A 23023-nucleotide genomic window follows, 5' to 3' on the forward strand; every position below is an offset into this window, starting at 1 on the left:
CAGAGAAAGCTCTCCTCCCTGGTCCCGAAGGACGTTTATTGTTCTTCTGTTTCTGCGGACCGCTCAGGGCTTCTGGTTGTCTTGCCGATGACGTTGGTTTCTGCGCGGTAGTGTTTGGACTTCTTCCATCCCCTGCGGAAGCTCCGGTTGGGGGTGTGTGACCTCAGAGTACTTGGCCTCCGAGGGCATCCAATTCCCTGTGGCCTCTTTGGCAGTTGGGGTATAGTCCTTGTTGCTCGTATTAATAGTTTGTGGTGAAGGTCTGAGAGTCTTCATAGTTGGGATCCAAGATTCCTCCTTTCCACCTGCTCCACTCTGGAGTGCCCCCCTGCTCCACGCACATGACCTCCTGTTAAAAGGTTGTCAGGATCGCACCCGATTCCCCCCTCATGCATTGGTATAGTAGTTTTATTGTTGTTTAGTGCCGCTTTGAGTCTGTTGTCTATGAATTACCAGATTTGATCTTGATAGGCTATATTGTACTTTTTTCTCACTCTTTTTATGGTCCTGAAAGATTTCCCTGCACTCCCTCCCCATTACAGGTTAACATAGCGTATTGAGGGTATAGTAGGTTTTACAGTTTTTCGATGTAGATCTTGAGTATTCTGACATTAATTGTTGGTTTATAGATTATATCGCGTTATCTTATTGCATTGGATACAGGTTGTTAGAGATTGCACTAATATTACAATATACAGCTACTATCTTCCAAGTTGTCATCTTTTCATCTCAGATTAAGGCAGACATGTGGTATTTAACCTTTTGGGATTGGTTCATTACTCTTAGCATGATGGATTCCAGTCGGGCCCATTTGACCACAAAGAACTGGATTTCGTTTTGTTTAATAGCTGAGTAGTATTCCATAGAGTAGATGAACCATAGCTTTCTTGTCCAGTCTTCTATTGATGGGCATTTTGGCTGCTTCCAGGTTTTTGCGATTGTAGATTTTGCTGCTATGAACATAGGCGTGCATGTTGGTTTCTTGTGTAGGAGATATTTTGGCTATATCCCTAGGAGTGCTATTGCTGGATCATATGGTATGTTGATTTTCAGTTGTTTGAGTATTCACCAAACTGATTCCCATAGAGGCTGTACAAGTCTGCAGTCCCACCAGCAGTGGAGAAGGGTTCCCTTTTCCCCACATCCTCGCCAGCAAGTGTTGGTGGTATTATGTATGTGTGCCATCCTTACTGGAGTTAGGTGGTACCTCATTGTTGTCTTCATTTGGATTTCCCTTATTGCCAGGAAAAGTTGAGCAGTTTTTCATGTTTGTTTGCCAGTTGGGTTTGTTCTTTTGTGAAATGTCTGCCCATTTCCCGTGCCCATTTCTTGAGCAGTTTGTTTGTTCTGGTGTTTTGGTTTCTCTGGAGATCTTTGTATATTCTGGAGATCAGCCCTCTGTCTCCTATGTAGTGTGCAAAGATCTTCTCCCATTCTGTAGGTTGTTTTTTTACTTTGTTGATTGTTTCTCTAGCTGTACAAAAGCTTCTTAGTTTGATGAGGTCCCAATTGTTTATTTTGGTCTCGATTTCTACTGCTTTTGGAGTCTTTTAGGAAGTCAGGGCCTACCCCTAAGTGTTGCAGTGTGTTTCCAACATTTTCTTCCAAAAGTTTGAAGGTTTCTGGATGTAGGTTTAGGTCTTTTATCCATTTAGATTCGATCTTGGTTACACATCATTTTTACTTTCTCTGTGCTAATTAGGAAGGAGGAATCAATATAGTTGTACTTTTCCTTGAAATCTAGGAATTGCTTTTAGATTTTTATTTTTAACATCCGTGTGATAACTTCTGTAGGAGTTAATGGTTCTTTTGAGACATTTTCATCCTAATTGTCCTGAATGGCTCCAGCAAGTGTATGTTAAATGCCTTAAAGGTGTCTGGAGAAAGTGTGTGGCCCAGGGCAGGGCACTGTTGTGGCCTGATCACTCTCCATAATTTGTGTTTTCTTTACCTGTCTTATAAATTTTACCACTAGGTGGTGGTACAGGACCAGACAGTATCAAAGTCTACCATTGCTTGTATCATGCTGAAATCTGAAAGTGTTTGATCTTAGAAAATAGTCCACAGTTATTTCATATATCATGGGGAGTAAATTCTTTCCATGGTTGGGGCTTATGAAGTGATTATTGATTTTTTTCTTTGACTTCTCGTGTGTGTTTGTGTGTTTCTTAAGAATCTTTATTTACAAGACAGCAGTGGTTCCCATGCTTTATTTTACTCTTGTTTCTCTTTTTTCCCCTCCTAGTGTGTCACTTTCCTCCATCACAAAGTCAAATTTCTTTGTGCTTAAGCTGCATGCATGTGCAAACAGGTCCAAGATTTGCCTTTAGCATTTCAATTTGTGAGTTTTCCTAGGGTCTGTTTCTTTTGAACTTGGGCAGAGAAATAAAACAGTGGCATGCTTGGAGATGGAAAAAGTATAAAGTAGTTGAAAGGTTTTTGATAAGGTGCTATTCTGTGAATATGAGTTTTATGAAGATTTTTATGTTGTTTGGGGGCAATTCTCTGCATGGATTTCTCTTCTCAATACAAGGGAGGATCCACCTGCTATTTCTTGCCACTGAGAGGATCCTGAGATACTGACTATAAACCAGAAGACCTAAATAAGGCATTTTACATTGCAGGTTATTTCCAAAATGTCAGATGCTTTGAAAAAATAAAGTCATCTAGCATTCTTGTGTAGTAGTAATGGAGTCTTAATTTCTAACAGCAACGTAGTGTTTTATTATTCCTATTGATGCTCTTTCAATGATTAAATGATTTCTGTCCTTGAGAAGCAATTTTTGAGTAGAAACTAATATACAATATAAACAGTGTTCTGATGTTTTTTGTCAGATGACTTATTCTTTAAAGAAATAGGGATAATAATATTCTCTGTTTCTGTAAGGCAGTGTTTAAAGTGTTTTAGCAATCAAATTATGTCTGTTTTTTTTTTTTTGAAAATAAAACCACCATCATAAAAAATGTGCTAAAAAAAACTGTGGAAATCCAGTTTTAGAATGAAGGCCTCACCTCCATGGTTACATGAGATATGGTGTAGAGAAATATTGGGCAATAAGGGAGAGCTGAGCGGAGCCAGTACAGCTATTAAAGAATACAGTTTCTTAGTCTTTGGATCTGAAGCGACCACGTGTTCAACAGTGTAAATAAACAATGACATGATGACACCATTTTGTGGTGGAGAAAAAATGAAACTCACCAGCTGTGCCGCTACTCCTTTGAATGAATATGGCTGGTACTCACCTGGGCGTTGCAGGGAAAGCTGAGACAGGAAGTAGTCCTTCACTGACCCCTCTTGCTGGCTGATCTAAACTGCTACTGCACGTCAGCGGGCCAGGGATGGGGTTGGTGTCACTGCGTGTGACCAAGGGAGGTGCGTATCAGTCCGTGTGCCTCCGTACTCATCGCCTCTATAGGACTGAAATCTCGATGAGCAGATGGGGGTTTTGATAGAAGCCTTCATATTATTCAAGCCCCTGGCCACCATCCCTTGTGCTAAACCGGACTCAGCTCCTGGGCACTTGGTAGTGCCTGGGTCTTATTCTCTACCTGTTGTCTCTACTTGATAGTTGTAAAATGGGCTAAGTCATTCGTGTGCTCTCAGTTTTGCTCCTTTGTACTTAGAACTCTACGGACCATTTACTGAAGCCTAAATGAAGTATCCTACTATTGCGTGTGTGTGTGTGTGTGTGTGTGTATGTGTGAGATGTCTCTCTAGTTAAAGATTTGCTTATTATTTTACTTGAAAGAGTTATACTGAGGAGGAGGGGAAGGGCAAAGGAAAGAGATCTTCCACCTGCTGGTTCACTCCCTAGATGGCCGCCATGGCCCGAGCGGAGCAGTCCGCAGCCTCGGGCTCCCGAGGCTTATCCTCTGCTGCTCTCCCCAGGCTACAGGCAGGGAGCTGGCGCAGAGGTGGAGCAGCCAAGACATGGACCAGTGCCCACATAGAGGGTTAACATGCCATGCCACTGTGCCAGCCCCAATGAGTTGTCTTTGTCAGCCACCACGCTCTCTTTATTCAGCAGATTTGACGTCACTGCACCTCCTGCATTTCCTCAACTCCCAGGGCACAGTGGTGGGCAGATCAAGGCATTTAATCAAGACCCACATGGGCTGGTGGTTTTAACAAAGATAAGTCAGGGGTTTATTTTGAAGAAGAGAATTTTCTAGGATTTAAAGGTTATTTCTGTATTTTGGCTTACTTCCTCTTGGCATTATAATTTTTGAACTAACATAACTCTGAAAGGTGTAACAAAGGGAAGGATGTTTTACTAAATGCACTGTGAAATGGCTACTTGGTGAACTTGATCACTTGCTAGATTTCTGTGTCGGCCCCCCTGCCCCCAAATCCTTGGTGCTTTAGGTTGTTCATGCGTCACAAGGCTGCAACAGATGTGACTTCAGGGTGCTGTATCTGTAATCTACTTCTCTTAGTCTTTAATCACTTCCCCCTTCCAACCCTCACCCTGAAGTTACTTCTTTAAAGTTAACTAAATTCAATGTTTTCAGCACATTGCTTAAAAATATAGCTGAGCCTCCTTTTTGCTTTTCCAATTACTGCTCAACCCTCCAAGCAGAGGCTCAAAGGGCCAAGGCCGTGGATGGTGTACAGAAGGGATACCAGAAGTTAGTAATCAGTTTACACATGTATATCCACAGTGCATGAGCAGTGTTGATAATGGTGTTTCTTTTCCCAAATCTTGAACCTCAAGGCTAAATGCCCTGTGTTCTGCATGGGCGCTTCACAGTGGCCGGGGACATGGAGCTGAGCCCTGCGCAGCTGTCACTCCTCTTCCCCCTCCTGGGCGGTTCTGTAGAGTTTCAGCCAGGAACTCCGCTGGCAGCCCTGTATACTGCCTCTTATTTCTGTCACTTCTTGCTATGCCTTAATGTTTTTCTTATTTCTAAATCATGCCATAGTAACATAGTGTTTTGATTCCATTTAAATGAGCACCGCTTTTCAAATCCCTCTAACTTCTTTTTTAAAAAATTTTTCTTCAAAGGACATATCCTTGTCTCCTGCCACACCCTTTCCCACTTTCCCCACTGCCCTTCACACACACACACACACACACACACACACACACACACATGTTTTCATGCACTGAGTCCTTCCCCACATGTTCCAGCAGCTTCGATTGGGCATGACGAAGCCAGGAGTCCAGAATGCAGACTGAATTTCCCACCTGGGTGGCCGGTTCATCAGCAGCTCCCAGGGTTTCACCTTTGCAGGAATCTGACTTGGAAGGCCAGTAGCTGGGACTCGAGCCTCGGCCTGTCTTACAGGTGGGATATTCCAAATAGCAACCAAACTACTACACCACACACCCTTTTTAAATTCGTGTTTTGATGAGTTCAAGCGAGAGTAGTGAAAAGACATTTTATTTACATTTTGTACATGTTGCTTTTGACAAACAAGAGAAGACCTGTTGGCTGCTAAGCCCTATACATCAGTATAATCATAATATATTCGGACTTCGGATCTTCGGACACTTTGCAGTGATCTGATGCTTTCACTGCGGGTTCTGATATTCGATTTCTTGAATAACCTTCTTGAAAACGACCTACACATGAAAAAGTAAATTATTGGGTCCAGGCACACATTGCATGCAGATAAGAAAAGTGTCATTTCTTTGCAATAGTACAGGATTTTATGTGCAGATTCATCCAACAGTCTGTCCAGGTTGCTAAAAGTGAAAGGGATTCTGCACAAGTGATACGGTAGAAAGCAGGTGAAAAACACAGCCACCACCACCCTAATGCTCTGGTTGTGCTTCCGCTTCCGGCTCGACTGACTGATGAACTGCCTGCTGGATTTGTGGATGTATCTGGATATGGCGATGTAGCATCCGATCAGAATCACGAGCACGGCCACGAACAAGCAGCTGTTGACGTAGACGACGGCCTCATGCCACTTGACCCCTAGGGAACTCTTCAGTCTCATGCAGTCATGAATGTTTTCCTTAGTGGGTTGAACGTTGGTGAGGATGATGTTTGGAATGGACAGAACAGCCATGACTACCCAAACACAGATAGATAAAACTTTGGTAAAGGTTATACTGTACATGCGAGAGTCCCCAAACGGTTTCACGACCTTCAGATAACGGTCAATGCTTATGAGCCCGAGGAACACGATGGAAGTGTACATGTTGGCGTAAAACAGAACGGAGGTGTATCTGCACAGGATAGACTTGAAGTACCAAGGCCCAAGTCCTGCGTCATGGACTATTCGAAATGGAAACGTCAGGGTCATGATGAGGTCAGCAACCACTATGTTTTTCAGATAAAAGATGAAGCTGGTTTTATTCCTAATGTGAAAGAAGATCCATACTGCTAGGCCATTGAGCAGGATGCTTGCCACAAATATGATGAGGTAAAGCACCGGCAAGACAATGGTGTCGAATTCGTTGTGAAGGGTGCCGTTCTTTCCCAGGCCATCACTCACGTTGCTGGGGGCAGGACTGCCTTGGCCATGCAGCTCGTTATCTGTAGGAGAGGTGGGGAGACGTCATGTCAGTGCCTGCTTGTGGGACCCACGGTCAACCAGGCCCCTGATTGGTAATTTGGGTGAGTTTAAAGATGCCGCAGCAGTGAGAAGACCTAATCTGGGGCATGATCAAGTTCTGCGTGGCTGGAAAGTTGATACCTTTCCTTCCCAGAAGCCATGTCCCCACTGAAGTCCTTGATTAAGCAGTCAGGTTTCTGACTCTATTTTTCCTCATTAGAATTTTAGTTGTCGATAAGTGTGAGGTTTCCATTGATCACTGTGAATATTTATTCAGCATCTTATGTATTTTTCATTAAAATTTGTACAATTGTAAAGTAAACATAAGTATTTTTTCCTATAGTTAATCATGATAAAATGATTTTTCTCATTCTTAATCTTTGAATTTATCACCAAGGAGTTCATCCTGCCAAAAATGATGAGAGATTGCCAGTGGTGCGTTTTTCTTATTTAAAGGCTAGACTACGCCTGCGGCATTTATTGTGAATCTTAAGTCCTTGCCTTTTTTTTTTTTTTTAACACTATGAAAGGCTTACTCCATACGATCGGTGAGATGATACAAGAGCATTTGATGCATATGGCAGCCGTGAGAGTGAACTCTGATGTCTGCTGTGTGGACTGTGATGGCAGGATGCCCAGCTCTGTGCCCGGCATCCATCAGCACTTTGCTGACGATGCCACAATGCCGTGGGCTGTTACTAGTCCATAAGCAAGGCTTCCAGGGGACTCTCACTTACACAGGAGGCCTCCCTCCTGCCTTTGCCTGAAGACTGCTCATCAGTGTAGCTTAATCATTCTTCTCACTGCCCTGGAGCCCGACTCTTCCTCCTGTTTCTCTCTGCTGCCTCCGTGCTCCCATGAAACCATTTGCACCAGCAAATCTCGTGACCATCCAGTCAGGTTTCGCTCGTGTGTTGGAGCATCTGAACCAGCAGTTTACAAGTCTACATTTTGGACATGAGGTCGAGGAGGTTGTTCATGTCTGGAGCCTTACTTCCTGCTGACTAATAAACAATTTTACTAGAGTTCAAACTTTGTTTTGAAGTGATTTGAAGTGATTCAGAGATTACACTGAATTGACCACTCACTTCCCTTCATGGCGGGCAGTATATTTTTTGCTTTCTTTGTTTAAAGAAATAGAAAAGACAGTTCTGATGATGATCCAAAAGCTGCTGCTTTAATTGCTGTTCAGATTTTTAAGTGCAGGTTCTTCCTGTGTAACCATTTCTTATTTCTAATTCTTTCCCTTTTATTCCTGGCAGTAAGTGTTTTCTAAAAACTGGTTTTCCTGGCCTGGATGTTTCTTAAGCAGGCTAGTAATTTGTATCTGGACTAGCCTGTTATGAAGCCTGCATGTTATCAGTCTTCATAAGTTCAAAATACTTGGTCCAACTGCCATCAGTTCAGGTGTTGTCATGAATATTAGCATTCAGGTTTGTTTGGATTTAATGAAGGATTGTAGTTCTGGCTATTTTGGTACCTGGAGATCCAAATTAGCATCCATGCCACTTGGTATTTTTAAAGGCTTCTTTGTTTTAACTGCTAATTTATCCAATTAAGGTATTTACAGTCACTTTCATCCAGTACAGGGTAGGGTCTTTAGGGAAGTAAAGAGAGAGGACAAAGTAAGTTAGAATAAGAATGAAAGGGCTGCTTGAGGGGCCCTGGCTGAAAAGGTGAAACTTTGCCATCTCCAGCAAGAAGGCTGTGCCTCCTACCAGCTACTTGGCAGTTGCTTTTCAAAGCCACTGTAGGAGCCAACAGTTCATTAGCCACAGCATAATAAGGTATTGCCTAATTCAGGCCTGGTGTATCTGTGCTGTTGGTGCTGGTCTTCTGGATCGGCTGTGGGGTGGCAGAACCCATACTTCCTAAAGTGTTAGGGATGGCCTGTCTGTCTGATCTATCATTATAATATTCCAAAGCTTAATTATGTGAAGTGAATAAGCACTCTTACTAAATGATTTACCTAGCAATTATGGTTATTATTAAAGATAGACTCGTCAGTCAGAATGTTGACAGTGTCTGTCTCCAATTCTTCCTGCCTTTGTCTCTATGCACACACATATGGATGTGTGCATGCTGTGTCTCAGAAGTAAAAGGATCAAGTGTGTGCTGCTTTATTTCACACTGGTAAAGGAACTGCTGTGTGGTTTTGAGAGAGTTTGGTGTTCAACTGGTCGATTGTGCCACCTGACAGAATTTGCTTCCTTAGCTCATATATGGGTTAAGACTGTACAAGTTTTAAAGTTTTATTTCAATGGCGTAAGCCTGGGCCTGGTGATTACTTCATTCACAAATTCCACATTTGCAGTGCAGCTTAAACACATCAGTGGTTAAAGCCAGGTAAGGCCTTATTGTATGAAACAACATGAAAGTACAGGGCGAAAGATGGTTCCTTAAGCAGTTCGAGCCACCTGTATGTTGCTGTAGGAGAAGAGCACTTGGCCTTGACAGTTTTGTATGATGGCTTATACCAAGGAAATTTAAAAAGGTCATGGAAAATGGAAGTAAAAGGTAAGTTTCAATGTAAAAATGTTTGCAATCCAAGTCAGTTTTTGGTAATATAGAATCTCCAGATTCTTTTTAAGACCTCTCACATTTTTGAATTAATTCATGATCATAATCTTTGTGGCCAGCTACCATCATCATTTACTCTTTCCCTGAAAAATTTGTTGAACATATGTATGTGCTTAAAGGTATTGCTGTGTATGATGTTTGTACTCAGGAACACTGAACATTAATAGGAAGTGGCTTTCTTTACCCAGGCAGTTTATCATGTTCTTCCCTGTCCGTAGCAAGCTTGGCCAAGTTACAGAGCAATTGCAATGACAGTAGTTTGATGCTTTGATTAGAAAGATCTAGAAGTGGTGTTTACAATACTGCTATGAATTTCTCACATGCTGCTTTGCTGCCCAGGGTGGCATTCCCTGTGTTGTTTGGCACAAGGTTTGATGTGGAATAACATTCCGGGGTAAAAGCCCCTTTGTTATATACTCTGTGCTGCTTCCTCTCCCCTCCTCTCGTCTCCTGTGACGTGAGAATTCTCTTTCTGCAAGTTAGCTGTCTTGTACTCAGTATGAAGGTGCTGTTACGTGTACGGGCTTGGGACGTGGGTATTTGGTGTTGTGGGCCATATTTGCAAACGGCTATGTGTTTTGGGATGGTGCATAGGTTTGTAGAACACTGAGATTTTGTAAGTGGCTTTTACAATATAGGTAACAGTGAAGCACAGCTGCCACTCAGTAACGGCACGTGGCTGTCCTGTTAAAGTGCAGGTGCAGTGAAATGTCTGTCCCTGAAGAGTTCTGTCTGATGACGCTGGCTTCATCATTTCCTAACTCCATAGAATGGAATAGATACTAGGCCCTTTGTTGGGTTTTCTGAAAATTGAATGCTTTGACAACATTGTTTAGAGTACAGTGTCTAGGAATTAATAGGTATTCTTTCTGTCAGATCAAGTGCTAATTACTACTTGTGATTTACAGAGTCAGGTTGTAAATGACAGAGCAGTGAGAAATCTGGGCACTTTTGCCTTGGTGTTGCTCGCTGGTTGTTCACTGGGTGTGTCACTGTTTGGCACAAAATGTGAAGGTGTCAACATATGTCACTGCTCTACCTGCCGGGCAGGGATGAAATAACAAAGTCACACAAATTATAGGTTGTCACTAGCGTGGTACGGTTGCCTTTGTGTAACCATTTGCTGAATAGTTATGCAGTATCATTGGTCGATGTTGTCTTTGGCTTCCTTGGGAACCCCAGAAAACCTTGGGCTTGACTAAGTCTGGAAAGTAGCATACAGTTTAGTTTAGATTTAAAATAGTGTTATTAATTTAATCCTACCCGTCTATGTCGAGATTGTGTCTAGATGAAACAATAGCAAGTCAGATTTGCCTCAGTGGTACTGTCTGCCATGTTTGCTGTCTTCCACATGTTTCGTGAAAACCTAAATGCTGCGTAGGTTCTGTGATAATTCAAGCCCCTGGTTGTCACACAGCCAACCTGTCATTGACCAAGGAAGATTTTCTTTGCATCTTTTCCTGTGACTTACTTGGTAATTTTGCGAGTGTCAAGTTGAGGCCCATTCTTCAGTTGTGACACACAATAACCAAAACTGGGTGTCAGGAAACACTCGGGGAAGACTGTGGCGTGGGCTCAGCATAGGGAATTCCTGGTTTAATTTCTGGGGAGAAAAAAAAAATCAGTGGGAAATAAAATGAAAGGATTATATTTCATTAAAAGCAGCATTTGCCCCCAAGATCCAGAAGACACATCTTCTGTGGCTGTGAACACCCACAGCACACGAGAATTCTGGGCTTTTTGTTCTCCTGCGGACTGTGCCATGTCCTGTGTCATATCTGGATGCCACCTTGGGAAAGTTACTCAGTGTCTCTGTGAGTTGGGCTGTTCATCTCTGAAACAGGAGTGATGACAACAACACTCGAGCTATTGTAAGGTGGATCAGAAACAATCCATCAGGAGCTTAATGGAACCTAGCTCCAACTTTTTCAGAAATGGTAACTCATATGACATGCTGTTCCTATGTCTACCTTATTCCTTTTGTTTGTTTCCGACCTGAATGATGATTATAAAATTCATATATAAGGAAGTTTATATGCAAGGAGGGATGGTTAACAAGGTTGTAAAGGTCTACCCTCACGCATGCATGTGTTTCAGAAACTCTGAAGCATTTGACATCCTATTCTCTGTAGTAGTAGCAGCTGTAGCTGAGCATTAACCAGCTGTGTGACCTCTGGCAAACCAAGTGACCTCTCTGGACTAAAGGCTGTATATTATTCCTACTCAGACTCATATTTACTTGAGCTTAGACTTGAGTATGTTCTTCCCACATAGATTCACACAGAAATTTTAATTTTGTTTCAGCATTTGTCCTAGAATTCTCCGTAATTGTGACAGCCATGTTCCATCCAACCTGAAAATTTAACTAGAAAAAAAGAATAATTATCCTCACTTTGTGTTCCTGACAGGTAACTTTGCAAATATTGTGAGCTTTCTGAGCTTAAAATTCTTGGCAGCATTTTATAAAGAGTAGGAGAGATCAAGCGTGCATGTTTCATTTTATGCTGTAAAACATTGTTTTACCGCACCTCTTCTTCCATAGCCAGGATTATTACCTGTGCTTTGACTCCCCTCAGCTGTGGGTGAAGGAGAGAAGGACCCCTCCTGGAACGCACTTTGGAAAGAGCTCAGTGAACGTAAAATGTGTTTATGGAGCAGTTTGAGGGAAGTCACACTGTTTCTCATGAAATGAAAACACGTGGGACTTTCTTACTCCTCACTCATAAGCCACACAGCTACCAAGGAACCCCAAGTAACCTCATTCTTCCCAATAAAGAACAAAGTTCTAGCTGCTGTAAGTGGTTCCTTTTGTCTCTGCCTGTTTCCTGAGTCAGCAGGGACAGGGCACAGTGGCTGCCGAAGCGCATTTAGGAGTTTCACAGTGAGCCGAGAGGCACTTCTCATTTGCTTTTCTGTTTGTTAATATGACATGCAATTAAGATGCTGGATGTATTCAGGATCCCTTCCTCAGCACCCAAGGTCAGCTCTTTTACGAGTTAGCCACTCTAACCAGGGGTCGCCTTTGATTGCTGCATTATGTGGTATATAAGAGCAGATCTGAAAAAGCACTGTTTGGCTAATGGGGCATAGATCATTGCCAGGGCTCTCAGAGCCCCTCTTGTTTGAGTGCCAATACTGTGTTACTTCTGATGTAAGGAGATCGAAGGCTCTGCTGGGAAGAATGGTGAAACAAGTAACATTTAAACTTCACCATAATGATCTTTGAATGTCAGTAAAGCTAAATAAGACTCTTAACCTCTTAGAAAAACTTTTCAAGGACACTGCCTAAGAAATACATCTTTAGTTTTTTTTCTAGTTCCTGTTGTGTGGTTTTCCTCCTCCTGAATTCACTTGTACCTTACTGCCTTACTCAATCATAGTAGCAATGACAGAGGTGCCTGAGTCATTAAGGGTAATACCAAAAAAAAAAAAAAAAAAAAAGAGAGAGAGAGAGAAAACACTTGTATACTGTATTATATTTCTAATAAAGGATTTACATTTTGAGTAGACAAAGAACTCTTACACTTCCTATTAATAAGAAAACCAATTAAAAGATGGTAGAAAGATTTGTCTGGGCATTTTCCCAAAAGCATATGAAAAGATGCTCAACCTCATTAACCAGCAGGGAAATTAAAATTAAAACCATGCTGTGATACCACTTTATATCTCCTGCAATGTCTATAAAAACCTAGAGTCAGACAAAACAAGGGCTGTGAGGATGCGGAAAAAGGATCCCCGTGCATTGCCAGTGAGAACTGCAAATGGGAAGGCTGGTCTGGAGACCTATTGCCAGGGTCCGAAAGGGTGAAAAGGGGGCTGATCGTTCCAAGAGAAATAACTACATATGCACATGCAAAAACTTGGCTGTAAATGTTTATGGCAGCTTCCTTCATGAAAGTTAGAAGCAGAATGGCCCCACGTACCAAGGGCGAAGTGGATAAATAAGATGTGGTGCAGTCAGACAATAGAATATTACTCAGAAAGCAGAAGCATAAATTACAGCTGTCAGGTGTGTGAGCCACAACAACATCTTACATGACTCAGTGGCTGGACACAGCAGATTGCTGACCACTCAGACAAAATGTCCCCAAAAGGTGAAAGTTGGATTATTGCTGCCTGGGGCTGTGGGCAAGATTGAGCAGATGTGGGGCATCTTACCAGGTTAATGAGAAGTAGATTGTACCAATGGCTGCACAGTTCTCTAGAGTTATATATATCCCTGAATTGTATAATCAAAATGGATGAGATTATGATATGTCAATTACAGCTCAGTAAAGTTAGTAAGTCAAAAGTGAGTAGAAAAATCATAAGAATAGGCTAACATCTCATTGTATGATAACAGATGGGTTCTTAAGTCCAAGAGAAAAGTACCTAAAAAGCACACTCCTTGTACATTCTTTCAGATGGCTGTGAAATGTGCAGGAAATTTGGCAGGGGCCCACATCTTAAAGTGGGCGAGTGTCACTACTTTGTCGGCTGTGTGACACATTTAGGTGTCTCTTCGTTGGGAATTGAGTCCATAATTCTGCTACTGGACATGACTGCTTAGTTTTACCTTTGAGGGTGCCCATACATGCACATGGCTATTTACTGACAAGATTTGGGATGTTTGTGAATTCAGGTCTTGATGTTTAGATTTTCTAGGATCAAATTTATCATCTACATTTGGGAAATTCCTTTTAATCTCCTCTACTGCCTTCTGAGAGATTGCCTTTTCACATCTGCTTCTCTGGTTTTCTCCTAGTGTGGTGCCCCTCCACATTGTCATCACAGCCCATTTCCTCTCTGAGAGCATTCTGCTCTCTTGTAAGGCTCTGCTTTCTGCCCCCTTCCTCACCACAAACTTCCATTTAAGGATTTACTTTTGTGTTCTTACACTTAATACATTGAATTGGTTTTTCCTTTCTTTAGAATAAACCGTGTTTCTCATGTCTCTCTTTCTGAAGATTTGCTTGAATAGAGTTACAGCCTCAGTAGTCAACCTGTTGCTTTTGCCTCTCTTGTTCCTTATCCGGTCACCCTCTTTGCCCTGCGCCTGTTGAGCTAACTGTTCTGTGCTTCTGTCATTGCTTGGTACACCATAGTCAGCCCCTGGTCTGAGGTCTTTCTGTTCTGGTGGTGGTATCCCTGCACAAACCTTCACTCTGGTCATTCTGCTCCTTGCTTCATTCCTTTCAAAAGTCTCTCTCCTCATCTTTCTGAATTAGTCAGTTGATGTTTTGCTTCCCAACCCTGTGTATTGTAAGGCAACTTTTGTGCATGTTAAAGATCTTGGAGTGTGAAAGTCAAAATGTGTTGGCTGTTAGTAATTAAAGAGGGACATACTACAGTGTTATGTGCTCCCATTGGTCAGTGATGCCTACTGTATAGCATCATTATGAGGTTAAATGGAATACACATTTATGAATGTTAGTTTTGCTTTCATTACTTCCATTAGTTCTTGCTTAATCAGGATCACTTTACTCTTTTGGGGAACTCTGTTTTTACCAGACTGTCCACTCTCAGGTGTGCATGTTACGCTGAGTTCCCTGTGTTTCTTCAGAAACATCCCTGCTCCTTGAATGATATCCTGCTCCACCGCCCAAAACTCACACTCACATGCTCTTTAGAAATCTTGGCCTTTTCCACAATGCTCACCATTTTAATACCTAGTGCCCTCTTGGTGTGGGAATGGTATGGGGAGTACAAAGTTGAGCAAATATGTTGGCAGATGTAGTGCTTAGAGCACATGGAATTGCTGAGGCCAAAGACATGGCAATGTAACTTACTGGGAAGATGATCGTGGCATTGAGGGATGGAGAGGCATATACAAGAACTGATGTCTGAATGACTTTGCTGGAAAGGAAAGAGCCGTGTTGAGATCTTGTGCTCCTTGCTCAGCTTCCTCCCCCTGGTATTTGACAAGGGATATTGGTTTCCTTCAGTTATTTGTGGCCCATGAGAGAGTGAAGAGATAATGGGATGGATGGAGTTTGAGTGCAGTAGAGAGGTCTCCTAGGTGATTGAAGGGATAGATTTGGAGCCTGAGGATGTGCCTCTGGCTGGTGATATAAGTGTAAGGGCAACAGAAGCAGCTGTGGCGATGGAGGTGATGGCCTGGAAGCAAGTTGCCCAGTGCCAGCAGGCAGGCAAAGGGCTGACATACACCTTCCCAAGGAGCCCATCTCAGGGAGACCAGAGCAGAGAAACAAGGAGGGTTATGGAAAATATTGTCTCCTGAACGGAACGGGGAGTTTGAAAAATGAACTCTGACTAGTTTTTATAGGAGGTGACACAGGACAGCAAAGTACCACTAGGATTAAGTAACAAAGAGATGATCATCTTTTTTTAATGTTGGGTATGCTGTGTTGGGGTGGGGCAACAGTGTGGTGACACAGGGTGGAGTAAAGATAACGAAAGCAAAAAGGAACACAGTGACTTCAGACAACTCTTTCATCAAGAATGTGCCTGTGGGGGTCTCGTGTGATGACTCAGTGGATAAATCTTTGCCTTCCATGTGCTAGGATCCCACATGGGTGCTAGTTTGTGTCCCAGCTGTTCTACTTCCCATGCAGCTCCCTGATTGTGGCCTGGGAAAGTAGCAGAGGATGGCCCAAAGCCTTGGGAACCTGTACCAGCATGGGACACCCAGAAGAAGCTCCTGACTTCTGGCTTTAGGTTGGTTTAGTTCAAGTCATTGCGGCTATTTGGGTAGTGAATCAGTGGACAGAAGATCTTTCTGTCTCTCTCTCTGTAAATTTTCCTTTCCAATAAAAATAAATCTTAAAAATAAAAAGTTCCTGGGAGTCCAGGTAAATCTGAGCAGCAGCGCAGGTACCTTACTCTCCTGGCCACATGGCTGTGGCTAGGAGAACCCGTGTTGGACCAGGCTTCCTGCTGGGGTTCTTAGCTCCCCAGCTACTGCTGATTGGTGGCAGCAGGGCCCTGGGCTTGTGTGTAACCAGAGCGACAGTGGAGCCGGCCACCTGGTAGTGAGCTCTAGGGTCTTGAGGGTATGGAATTACTGCCTAGGGACATCCATGGATAAGGCTACTGTACGTGTCATTGAGGAATGAATCCTGAGGGACACCCAATGACAGGGACACTGTACTTGCAGGTAAGTGAGAGGCCTGAGACCTGATGGTTTGGAAGGGAGAGACCTAAGGATCTTTATGGGTCAGACTGATGCAGCAGCCCACATGAGAGTCCTGGGCTGGGCTTGTTAGCATGGAACATGACTGACCACCACACACCAGCACACACAAACTCAAGCTGTGGCTAGGGGCCTGCCTGGCAGGGTTAGATCCCAGTACCTGACAGTGTTGGATCAGAGGATGGGTCACATTAGACTAGGCCATGACACCAACCAGCATGCAAGAGAACCAGGTCCGGGTTGAATTTTGGGGGGTGGGGATATGTGGACCCAATCCTATGGAACTACAATTCCTGCTGGTTAGCTTGACAGTTGGCATGGTGATGGGCTGAGCTAGGTGTAAATATGGAACTCAGCAGTGCTACTGGTACTGGGACTGAGAACAAGCAGGGCAGGTCCAGGCTGCAGCACTTACATGAACACCCTAAAACAGGATGTGGCATAGGTCAGGCTGCACCAGCTTATACAAAGGCCGGGATGGGTAGAGCAGGCATGTCGGATAAGGGCCACCCTCTGCTGGCATGCATGAGATCTGGATCTGGGAGTGGCCCAAATAGGGAACCTGGGGAACTTTCCTGGTGGATGTTAGCTCCCACTGATGAGTGTATGGTCTAGACCTGGGTTTTGGGCAGGTTGGGCAAGGTAGCTCCATCCATTGGTAAATGTGTGAGTTGGATTTTGAACGGGGCAGACTGGGTGGGGCCAAACAAACCATAGCCCACTGGCAGGTGCCGAATACAGGAGGGAACGCAGGTCATCCCCAGCTGAGTTGTCACACCTACTGGTTTGGATTACCCAGGGATGAGAGAAGACTGAGCAGGGCCGGGTTGCAGCACCCACCAGCAAAAGTTAAAACTGGGGACCGGCTGGGCCAGGCTAGGCTATCGTATCTAAAGGCAAAGGCCAAGACAGGGGAGGGGCTATACCAAGCTGGGTCAAATCAATCACTAGCACATGCAAGATCTGTGGCTAGGAGCAAGACTGGTAGGGAAGCTGAGGGGATGCATTGGCTGGGTTGTGGGTCCCACTGGTGAGTGCGGAGTCTGGAGTGGAGGCTGTGGTCTGGTCTGGACATGACTGCAGTCTCCTTGGACACGGGTGTGGACTGGGTCTGGGGTGTACGAGACTGGGCTAGACTCCAGCACCTACTGGTGCTTATGAGGAACAGGGTGGGTGTAGGAAAGGCTGGGCTATGTCTCTACCCCTGCTGAGCCATGCATGAGCTGTGTCTGGGTGTGGACTCGGTTTGGCTGGACTGTAGCAACCAACAGTAAGAACCGGAATGGGTGAGGGCTAGTCAGGAAAGGCTACTGTTCCTGCTAGGATGGGAGATAGACCAAGTAGGGTTTGCCCATGGGCCCACCAGTGTGCAGGAAATCTGGCACTGGAGAGGTACTAATGCAGGAACTTGGGGAATTCCTCTGTTGGGACAGTCCTTGCATGTGAGCATAAGAACCACAATAGGGACCAGACCAGACCAGGTCAGGTAATGGTACCCATGGGCTTACCTTTGGCTCAGATCTGGGGCGAGCCTTTCTAGGCCAGTTCATATCACCTGCTGGCAAATCTGAGAGTGAGGATGTGTGCAGGTCGGGCCAGGTCAGGCTGCAATACCAGCCAGTTCACATGAGGGCCAGGACTGGGGGCTGGCTAGAGTGTAGTCCCCACCAGCATGACTTGGAACTTTGGTGGGCTATGCCAGGCCAATCTCAGCACACACTGGCAAATGCAGAGGTGAGCTGAGCCATACCAGCCTGGGTCGCAGCACCCAGCCAGCGCTCGTGAGACCAAGGGATGGGAGAGTGGGCAAACTGATTAAAGGGGCTTCAGGGAGCTACCCTGCTGGGCCACTATACCTGTTGGTGAGCATGAGAGCTGGGATTTGGGGCAGATGTGGCTGGGAAGGGCTACAACACCTGTTGGTATAAATGTAAGCTGGACTGGGGTCAGACCAGGCTGGGCAGACTGTACCTACTGGTATATGCATAAGCCAGAGTGGTGAGGGTTGGATGGGCTTTGCTGTGGCATCAGCTAGCAGATGTTGGCACTAGGGCAAACTGTTGAGCTCAACTATAGTATCACCTGGAGAGTGCAAGATCCAGGAGTGGGAGTGAGCCCATTAGGGAGACAGTGGGCATCTCCCTCTTTAGTTGCCACTCTGACTGATGAACATTAAGAAGCAGGACTGGGACAGGAATGGCTAGATCAAGAATGGCACCTACAGACACATGTGTGGACTAGATAGTGGGGCTGGGTGGGTTGATCTAGGCTTCAGTGCACATTGACGCATATGAGAGCTGAATGGGATATGAGACAGACAGGACCAGTCTGTTGTACATACTGGCAAGCGCAGTAACTGGCAAGGACAGAGGGCGGGCCTGGGGGGGGAATAATTGTGGGTTGCTCTGACTAGGCTACAACTCCCTGGTTTGTGTGTGGGCTGAGTGTGCGGTGGGCAAGATCGGTGGGCAGGATCAGGCTGGGTTGCAGCACCCATTAGTTTGTGTAGAAGACATGACTGGAGACAACAGACCCAGCAATTGCAACTAACAGTGTGTGTGAGGGCCAGTTTGGGCGACGGACTGTGCTAGACCCTGTATTGGCATGCACACACAAGAATCACATCTGGGATCACCTCAGATGAAGCTTCTTTGGGAATCCCCCAACTGAACCACTGGACTGAGAACTCCAACCATGGAGAAAATTGCCGGTTGCATGGTCTGACCGCAGAATGCATGTGTCAGAGCTGGGCCTCCTCAGTGGCTTAGACGGAGCACTGGACAGTATATCCAGAAACGCATGGAGGATATGACAGTACACTGGAGCCTGCAGAGGACACTTGGTACCATAGCAGAAGATGGAGTACAGGGCAAATCAATCAGCTATCCCAGTCAAATGTTGGCAGTGAATACCTGGGCAAACAGAGACTCTAAAGTGGACTGTATCAGCCAGTGGATTCTGGAGAGAGTTCATTGCGATTGGAGTGGCAAGATTGGCACAATATAGAATTGTTTTTCCTATCAAAACCACTTGAGCAGGAACCTTGGAACATGTGCCACATTGAGGGGGCCTGGGATGGTTGGGAGGCTGGGTGTGGCTTCTCCCCTTGTCTCTCCCCTCTCCCCTCTCCCCAGATACAGGAAGGAAAGAGGAGAATGTGAAAACAGTGCTCACACCCACTTTCCTCTAGCCCTTGACCCTTCCCACTCTAATCAAATATGTAAAAATTATCAAAAACAAAATCTGTACAGTTTAAAAAAAAAAAAAAAAGTCCCTGTGGTTGAAAGGTTACAGAACTAGTGTGATGCGGAGTTAAATTGAAGACTGATGGACATTAATGCTTGTCCTCCCCCCGACCCCCTGCGACTTGGGCAGAAAACCACTCTGCTCTGTCCCTTGCACAGGATGGTGGGACGCAAAGCCTTCGGATTGAGGCCGCTGAGTCTCAGCATTCCGGACCAGGCTCCCATACATTCTGCCTCTCTGCCTGTTCCTCTTTTTCTCTTCCAATGAAAATGCCATTGTCAGTGTGCAGGGGAGGGGCCAGAGCACTTAAGTTCCTGTGGTGTATGGTAGTTACACAGACAGAGTAATAGATGGGACACAAAGTGAAATGGGTCCTTACCCCCTTGTTTATTCTGTAACCGTGCTGTGGTTTGTAGGTCCCACCCTCCACCCCTGTCTTGAGACTGATCACCTCTGACTGTGCTCAGAGCAGTTGCCCTTGACCGAAGCAGTCCCTGAAGCTGGCTGGCGCCTGTCTTCCCATAGGCACCTCTTTGCTGGGGCTCCCTGTGCGCTGTATTGCACTGTAGCTCCTCCTTTGCAGAGCTGTGATGAGAACTGCCACAGTGCTGGGTCCTGTCAAGGACGCCTGCCTGGGTGGAGATCCTGTCTTGCCACTTACTGGGCAGAGCTGATGAAAGCCCTCAAGAATGCAATGTCTGTGGTAGGCCCAGGTTTCACAGCCATTCCTGAGGTTAGATGGTATCTGCGTTCAGCCACGCATTGATATCATCCTTTGGCTGTGGACTGTGTTTCAACATTGTTGGTTGTAGGCTTTTAAAATGAAGGTGGTGAGAAAGGATGAGCAGGCTCTTGGTTTCTGCTCTGTTAGCCCATGAACTCGGTGCTCGATTTCTTAGAGCAACTCAGTGACCTAGATAGTTTTACTCTCTTACCCCCACAGGGAGGAAGATCCGAGGATCAGACAGTTTAATTAACTTGCCCTGACTCACACTGCAAGTGCTAGGGTAGAGCCGGGATTCACATCAAGTGTGATCGAAGCTGCAATCAATAGAAAAATTTTCTTGCTTTGGAGTGAAAATGAACAACTATTCTAAGGGTTCCTTTGAAAGGCCAGGAAGTAGAAGAGCAGGTAGTGGGCTTTGTGTTCTCTATCAAGCTTGTCAAGGCACTGCTAATCTTGCAAAGTAAAGGACTAGTTTTCTTTGGCCTGAGCCACATTGGAAGCATCAGGAAATTTCACTTAGGAATTCACGTTTGCATCCTGTCACAAAGATTGAGACGGTGTGCCAAGACCTAGCGTGTGAACAATCCGGTAGCGCTCGCGGCCGCTCTCAGGTGGGAGTGAGTCCTCTGGTGCCCTGGCCCCCAGTTTTCATCGTGAGATCTGCAAGCCTCCGGTCACAGGAAGCTTACCTTCTTTATCCTCTGGCCACTGAACTTTCAGCCCTCTGTCTGTCTGTCTTTTCTTCCATACACTTAGGCCATGTAGGTTTGCAGATGTTCTGTGTTGATTATAGACCTAGCCTCCTCTTCCTTCGAGCCCCATCCCCAACCCCCTACTCCTGACTTTCTTGAGTTTATGTCTATCAGGATTCTTTCCAGATCATTTTCCTACTGCCTCTTAGCAACCCAGCAACATGAATGACTAGAAGTTGATTGGCTCACATCTGATAAAACAGACGTCCGAAGAATAGAAAAGGTTGAAGTGGCTGAATGGAACTTGAACTCCCCAAAGGTAGTGGGGAGACCAAGAGAAGCGTCAGAATCATGGGACCGTAACGTACCTTGGGATATGCAGCCCTACAGCCCCTACGGACAGGTTCTCAGCATGCTGAGGAAGTTGCTGGTATCAAGCTGGAGGAAACTTCCTCAACAAGAGTGCCAGCTGATGTGCCCATTATGCCCCACAAGGCCAGACCTCTGCACTGTCCCTGGTCTTTTCGGGATCAAGATGTGAAAAGTGTGAAGTGCTTACTCCTTAAGTGTGGTTGTGTGATTAATTTTTTGGTTTAGGTATTTGGTGTTGGCACTTCTCAACTCACTTCTTGAAACACCTGAAATTGTAAGACTTAAATTTAAGCATGAATTTGACCACTTTTATACTCAGAAGTTTGACTAAACCCTTGATTCTAAGAGAATAGAGATGTAGTCCTTCGATTTCTTTTTGGTAAATGCTTGTTTCTATTATGCTTGAAAAAGATTGACAGATGGTTTGGGGGAACATTTAGAGACCATCTGATGTTGAATGATATATTAAGCACCTCTCGCCAAAGCTTTTCTCCCAGCTTAAAAGTCAAAAATAAGTGTGTTTACGTGTGTGTGTGTGTGTGTGTTTTACAGTGCTAAGATAAGCACTCTGTTGAAGGCCTGGGGAAAGAAGCAGGTTACCTCACTAGTTAAGAGTTGCCTGTTTTTTAATGCAATTAGGTCACTGTATTCATAGAGCATTTCATTAATGCATGCTTGGAGATGTCTCGCAAAGGTGTTGGCACGCACAGCACGGCAGCACTTCATTCAGGTTCTTCAGGTGCTACCATAAAGATCTCTTTTTATAGCTCTGCATGGTATCTGCCATTGGGCATATTTTGGTTCACAGAGGGAACCTGAGAGATTTTGGCCATTACGATGTATCTCCCTGTGCATGTATTTCCAGGAAGGGATATAAACACCCCTTAAGGCAAAGTTCCACCTTCAAACCTGGGTATTTCCTTTGAAAAAGTGGGGAGCCTTAGAAAGACTCTGCAGTTTGCCCAGTGGCCAGACAGACTGTGACGGGTTGAGCAGGCTGCCTGCTCTGGCTGCCCAGCACAGTGTTTGCAGTCAGGAGGAGCCTCATTTGTGGGAAGGGAGCCAGGCTCAGAGTCAGTAGGCCGATGATAGTTTAACTCTGAGACTCAGTCCTTGAACTTTCCGTCCATGAAATGGGAGAAATAATCCATTCCCTGCCAGATTCTCCAAGGGACTGAGAGAATTTGCTGAGCCAGCACATGTATTGTCCATGCTGCAGTATTATTTAGGTATAATTCATGGCATATACTGTTTTTTTCCTGTCTAGTAATGAAAGTCTTGTTACTCAGAGTTCAGGTTTACTGTTGAAATCTGCATTGTTATTCTCTGTTGAGGCAAAGGGCTGTCTATGTACTCAGCGATTCTGAATCATTCAACCAGAGGATGCCAGTTGAAAGGTTAGGACTGCACTCCTACAGCCAGAATAGTGGTTTAGATGAATATATTCTTGGCAGTTATGTTCCAGGTGACTCTGGCCCTTTAAAGAATTTTTACAATTGAAGACAGTGGGTAAATCTTTAATGGTCAGTCTACCATCTTAGAGCTTATTCAAAGAAGACTGCTTTCCACAAGCTTGTGCGGGCGGTGTTCCTTGTAAAGGCCATCTCCTGCACTTTAAGCACTGCGCTTTGGACTGAAATTCTTTGCCCTGACGGTGGGTGACACCTCCACCGTTCTGATGGTATCATCTCCATAATTGTCTAGGCTGTGGCCATATAGGAGGGGGTTCTCCAGTCCTGTTCCCGTAGAAAGATGGCCAGATTGAC

At 44.8% G+C, this 23023-nt stretch overlaps 2 protein-coding genes across 5 annotated transcripts in view; one reads left to right on the forward strand and one right to left on the reverse strand.

The window, feature by feature from the left end:
• The window catches only part of MED12L (mediator complex subunit 12L), a 327308-nt gene that overhangs the window by 188755 nt on the left and 115530 nt on the right, over positions 1-23023 (forward strand). The window lies entirely within an intron of this gene.
• Positions 5445-10663, reverse strand: GPR87 (G protein-coupled receptor 87). Its single transcript, XM_004599654.2, has 2 exons — positions 10560-10663; positions 5445-6489 (listed from the first exon to the last, which is right to left on the reverse strand). Exons 1-2 carry the CDS (start codon positions 10591-10593, stop codon positions 5447-5449), a joined length of 1077 nt encoding a protein of 358 aa, XP_004599711.1. The 5' UTR covers positions 10594-10663; the 3' UTR covers positions 5445-5446.

Source organism: Ochotona princeps, chromosome 3 (genome assembly GCF_030435755.1).
Source record: "Ochotona princeps isolate mOchPri1 chromosome 3, mOchPri1.hap1, whole genome shotgun sequence".
Classification (NCBI taxonomy): Eukaryota; Metazoa; Chordata; class Mammalia; order Lagomorpha; family Ochotonidae; genus Ochotona; species Ochotona princeps.

Bases quoted from the DNA above. Each gene is read 5' to 3' on its own strand.
- GPR87 (XM_004599654.2), bottom strand. From the start codon at position 10,593: ATGGGCCTCAACTTGACACTCGCAAAATTACCAA. The intron at 6,490-10,559 runs GTAAGTCACAGG...CCTCTCCTACAG, and splicing joins GACACTCGCAAAATTACCAA to ATAACGAGCTGCATGGCCAA.